The sequence below is a fragment of the Sarcophilus harrisii genome, chromosome 4, assembly GCF_902635505.1.
Source record: "Sarcophilus harrisii chromosome 4, mSarHar1.11, whole genome shotgun sequence".
In the NCBI taxonomy this organism is placed as follows: domain Eukaryota; kingdom Metazoa; phylum Chordata; class Mammalia; order Dasyuromorphia; family Dasyuridae; genus Sarcophilus; species Sarcophilus harrisii.
Genome location: NC_045429.1, coordinates 12,762,823 through 12,768,527, shown reverse-complemented (window position 1 = coordinate 12,768,527; position 5,705 = coordinate 12,762,823). Strand labels below are relative to the sequence as shown.

At 53.6% G+C, this 5,705-nt stretch overlaps 1 protein-coding gene across 1 annotated transcript; it reads right to left on the bottom strand.

Annotated features, from left to right (window-relative positions):
- Positions 1-1,647: 1,647 nt before the first annotated feature.
- On the bottom strand, positions 1,648-5,166 carry LOC116423525 (transcription elongation factor SPT5-like). Its single transcript, XM_031968380.1, has 4 exons — positions 5,160-5,166; positions 4,353-4,787; positions 4,091-4,287; positions 1,648-3,849 (listed from the first exon to the last, which is right to left on the bottom strand). The coding sequence occupies exons 1-4, from the start codon at positions 5,164-5,166 to the stop codon at positions 1,648-1,650; spliced, it is 2,841 nt and encodes a 946-aa protein (XP_031824240.1).
- Positions 5,167-5,705: the final 539 nt, after the last annotated feature.

Below are 5,705 nucleotides of genomic sequence, written 5' to 3'. Positions count from 1 at the left end.
TAGTCTAATAATATACAGCACAAAAGGAGGTGGATTTGAAATTAGAATACTTGGATTCATGTCCCAGGTCTACACTTTTAGTAAAATATTAGGCAAGTGATTTAACCTTAGAATACTTATCTATTGGGAAATGGCTCATAGAGGACCTCTTTCCTCTTTATGCTAAGTGCATTAATTTTGTCTAGGCAGAAACTTTCCAGTTCAACTTCTCATGTCAACTCGTGTAATCAAAAAGGATCTTTTTTTTATCTTAAGCAGGACTGATTAGCAGGACTTCTTCCCCTCAGACTGGAAGAACAAAACTCTTCTCCAATAGCTTCCCTTTTTAAAAGGTTCAAAATGTCTGTCCTTTTTTTTCTTTTTCCACCCACTGCTCTGCTTGGTTTTCCACTTTACTACCTTCAGGATTCCCTGAAGAATTTGACTTAGGAAAACACTATACATCACATTTCACACTACATTCTAAATGGACACATGATTTTAATATGAAATATTCTATTCTATTATACTCTTTTAAAAAACTGGAGAAACAGATCATGGATAGGGAAAGATATTCTGAACCAAATAACAGAAAGAGGTAATTGAAAAGTTAAAACGATAAAGAAAACATTTATTAGCACTTACTACGTACCAGCATTGTGCTAAGTACTGGAGTTAAGTAGGGAAAATAATGAGAGACCCTGCCTTCAAAAAACTGATATTCTAAGTTATGATATATGAATGTTATGGCATATTATTGTTCTATAAGAAACAATCAATGGGATGATTGCAGAAAGGCCTGAAGAAAGTTAGATGAACTGATGCTCCCTGTACACGGCAACAAGATTATGCGATGATCAGTTCTGATGGACTTGGTCCTCATCAACAATGAGCCGATTCAGGCCAGTTCTGATGGTCTTGTGAGGAAGAGAGGCATCTGCACCCAAAGAGAGGGAACTGAATGTGGATCACAACATGACATCCTCACTCTTTTTGTTGTTGTTTGTTGCATTGTGTCTTCTTTCTCGTTTTTTCCCTTTTTGATCTGATTTTTCTTGTGCAGCATGATAATTGTGGAAATATGTATAGAAGAATTGCACATATTGCACATATGTTGGATTATTTGCCATCTAGAGGAGGGAGTAGGAGAAAGGGGGGGGGAGAAAAAAATTGGAACACAAGGTTTTGCAAGGGTGAATGTTCAAAATTATCTATCCATGTTTTGAAAACAAAAAGCTTTTTAAAATTTAAAAAAAAGAGTGATTAGAGAAAATTAGGGAAGAATGGAATATTTTATCTATCAGGTTTATGGATGGGGAGGAATGGATGACCAAAGAAGGGTTAAAGAGCATTACAGAGTATAAAAAGGATATTTTTAATTACAGTAAATTCAAACCCTTTCCCATGGGAAAAAAAACAACAACAATGTAGCCAAAATTAGAAGGAAAACAGAAATTTTATTGGGGGAATTTTATTGACAGTTTCTCCAATAAAGGAGAATATAGAGAGAACTGCATCACATTTATAATAATAGGAGTCATTTTCCAAGTGAGAAATTGTCAAATCCTATCAACAGGAAGTTGATGGGGGGGGGGGGGGAAGGGGGAAAGAATTCTGGGAGTCCAGGGGAGGGGAGGGGAGGGCTTGTGGCGCACTTCGGTGCTCAGTCTATAGGCGGGAGGGGGTGTTGCTGCTGCTGGGGTCCCAAGCTCCACCCACGTGGATTGGAGTATAGGCGCCCGAGTACATAGGGGTGAAGGAGCTGTAGGTGGGCGTCTGGGAGCTGGAGCCGGAGGGAGTGGCCGAGTCTGCAGGACGGAATGCTGGGCGCGCGGCGCCCACGGGGGCGAGTCTCTGCGGGTGCACGGAAATGGTCTGACAGGTCGAATGCAGCTCCACGCGGGCCAAGTCTTCAGTCACGTCCTTCACGCGCCCGATGTAGCCCTTGTAGGGCCCCTGGCAGATGCGCACCGACTGGCCCAGGAGGCCCTTGTGTGGGTGGCGGTCACCTGGGCCTCGAGAACCCCGGCCCCGTCCCCCGGCGGCCGCACTCTCAAACGCCCCGCGCCCCGCCCCTGCCGGGCCGGGGTGTCGGGGACTGGCGGGGTGAGGGCTCGGGCCCGCAGTCAGGCCCCCTGCCAAGAGATCGCGGCCCCGGCCGGACTGGGCGGCGCCGGCCAGCAGGAGGTGGCGGCACTTGCAGGCGAACAGGCCCCCGTGCTCCGTGAGCGTCCTGGAGCGCAGGAAGGCGATGCCCCGGAAGAGGTGCAGGACCGTGGCCTGGAGCCCCGTGCGCGGGCCCTCCACCACCCTGACCGAGTCCCGGACGCGGACGCCGTTCTGCTGGCCGTCCAGGGCCATGGCCAGCCGGTTGTCCTTCCTGGCGGTGACGGCTTGGCGGCGCATCGTGACCACCCGGTCCTCCATGTCCAGGACCTGCAGAGCGTCGGCGTCGAGGCCCACGATGACGCCCACAGTGCTGGGGCTCAGCTGCACCATCTCTCCCCAGCGGTGCCGGCCCCACACATCCTCCGGGGCCGCCGTGTCCGGGCACAGGCGCAGGTCCCTGGGGAGCACCTTGAGCTCCTCCCGGCCGAGGTCGGACAGGAGGAGGACAAAGCTGGGCTCGACTTTGAGGACGAAGCCGGTGGTGCCCCGGTAGCGGCCCGCCAGCACCTGGACGTGCTCCCCCACCTCGAAGTACTTGCGCAGCTCCCGGGCGGGCAGCTGCAGCGGCTCCCGGAGCAGCTCGTGCTCGGGCATCACGGTGACGTGGGGGCCTTGCACGCCCAGCACCCGGCCCCGCAGGTTGATGAGGTCGCCCGCGCTCACTCTCACCTTGTCTCCGGCCCCGAAGCTGCGCTCCGCTGCCCCGTCGTCGTCCATGCGCAGCTCGAGCTCCTGCAGGGCTTCGGGGCGCTCCTCGAAGTGCTGCAGCTCGGAGAGCGCGGGGCTGACGCCCTCGGTGACCAGGGCCGACGGGGGAAAGGTCTTGAAGAGGAAGCCCTCGGGGCTGTAGCGCTCCCCCCGGAAGAGGAGGAAGTCTCCGTCCCTGGACAGCTTTCCTCCTAGGGATCGGATCTTCTGTATGTCCAAGAGCTTCTGGGGCGGCCTGGGGAGCCGCTTCCTCTTGGGGAAGCCCGGTGTCGGGGCCCCGCGGTCGTAGTCGATGCGAGGGATCATCTTGAGGAAGACCGCGGCGTTGCCGGGCTCGGAGCGGGTCACCTGAGCGAGGTCGCCCTTGTAGAGGCCCGCCCTGACGCGCACCCAGCTCCCGGGCCGCAGGCTGGGGGCCTGGCAGCGCCGCACCTTCAGCACGTCCGTCATCTCCTCGACGGGCACCGGCTTCGGGTACCCGCAGCCCTGGCGCAGGCTGGCCACGTCCTGGATGGCGTCCAGTACGTGGCAGAGCTTGTGGGCCTCCACGTAGACATAGCCTTTGAGGTGCTCGGGAGCCACAACGGACCGGATCTTCAGGGGGCTGTCGCTGAAGCGGGAGGCCGCGAACTTGCGCAGGAGCGTCAGGGCCGTGGCCTTTTCCTGTCCTACCTTACACTTGACCATCCACAGCCTGGGGTCCCTGATTCCGGGGAGCAGCCTCTGCTGGGCGATGTGGTCCGGCGGCTGCCGCGGGGCTCCGCGCCCGGCCTCCCGGGATGAGGGGGGGGCGTATTTCTGCGTGAAATACTGGACCAGCTCCTCCTCCCGCTGATCCCTCCAGGCGTTCTGGAGGCGCCGCGCCCCGGAGCAGTCCTCCCGCGGGTTGGCTTCAGGGCTGCCGGGGCCCGGCAGCCCCGCTCTGTCCACGATGTCCTCCGCGCCAACCTCCCATTCGGCTTCCTCCTCCTCCTCTTCTTCGTCGTAGTCCTCCTCAGCTTCATCTAAAATGAAGCCGTGGTGTCTGGGCTTCTTCCTGGGCTGCTCTTCCTCATCTTCCTCATCTTCATCTTCATCTTCTTCCTTCTCTTCCTCCTCTTCCTCCTCTTCCTCCTCTTCCTCCTCTTCCTCCTCTTCCTCCTCTTCCTCCTCTTCTTCTTCGTTTTCCTTCTGCTCCTTTCCGTTCTCCATTTTCTCCTTGTCTTCATTTTCCTCATCTGATTCTGACTCTGACTCCGACCCGGACTCGGACCCGGACCCGGACTCGGACTCGGACTCGGACCTGGTCCCGGACCCCAACTTGGACTTGGACCCGGTGGTGGACTGGGTCCAGGACCCCGACTTGGACTCGGACTCGGACTCGGACCCGGACCCGGACCCGGACCCGGACCCGGACTCGGACCCGGACTCGGACCCGGACCCGGTCCCAAACTGGGTCCCGGACCCCAACTCGGACTTGGACTTGGATTCGGTCCCGAATCCCTTGGATTCGGTGCCGGAATCCGACTCAGACTCGGATTCGGACTCAGACCCGGTCCCGGATCCCGACTCGGATTCGGACTCAGACCCGGTCCCAGATCCCGACTCGGACTCGGATTTAGACTCGGCCTCGGCCTCGGACCAGGAACGGGATGGCCTGAGCTCTGACTGTTCTGACTCCCGGACTGTCCCAGCCGTTGCTGTCTCTCTCGCTTGGCCACGACCACGGCCCTCTACCTGGTTCTGGACGCTATTTTCGCCGTCCCCTTTTTCGGGGCCCTTGCGGGGGCCACCCCGAGACATCTTCAAGTGAGACTGTCTGGGCTTCATCTCCAAATCGCTGCTGATGTTGCTGTTGTTGCTGTTGTTGCTGTTGTTGTGTGCTACTGCCGCTGCTGCCGCTACTGCCGCTACTGCCACTACTGCCGCAGTCGCCGCCACCTCAATAGCTTCTAACAAGAATAAGTGAGGCTCAGTGGCACACCAGCTCCTTATATATTCCCTTAGGCACCTGTGAACTCACTGAATTCACACCTTCAGGAGGTGAATCATACCACCTGTAGGGGGCAGCGGGCTAGAATAATTCTGGAAGTAAAAGATGTCATTTTCTCCGCTTCCAATTGGAAGACACTGAGGGAAGGTGGAGCATTAAGTCTCCACTTCAAAGGCCAGAAAAGCCAAGTTTCTCTAAAGTCTAGCAAGACTGCACGCGGATCAAATTATTTGTCTTTGCAACGAGGGTGGAATAATCGAGAGGGAGGAAGAGAATTTTGAATTCAAAATAAAATTAAAAACATCAAAGAATGTTTACAATCATTTTTTACCCGTCATGGGAGGAGTAAAAAAAAGCCCAAGGTGCTGCCTTCAAGGAGCTTTCATTCCAATGGAGGAGATCACATGCAAGCAAACCAAAGGAGAGAAAAATAGGATATAATCTCGGGGGGAAGACCCTGGTATCTATAAAAACCGCACCTGAAAACAATTCTTTGTTCTCCTTCTACCTATATAAATGTCGATCAGTCAGAGCATTTATTAAGCTTCTCCTCTTCCTCCGGCATTGTGCTAGAGACAAAAAGGACCCCCTTTAAAAAAGAAATTTTATGAGTGTCTTCTGTCTTTCCTATCAAATACATATTCTTTTACAGTCTCATTGAGAAGATGCTTTCAGTCTTTAAACTCTAGTATCGCCAGCATTTTTTCCTATTCATTACCCTTCCCCCTTTTTTTTCTTATTTTTCTGTGAAATTTATCCAAAATACCGGAAGTAGTATTTTGAATTCTCCATTACTATTGTTTTTCTGTTATTTTGTTTAAGTGCTATTTGTATTTCTTTGAGGACTTTAGTTGTTAAGTCTTTGGATCATTTAAGC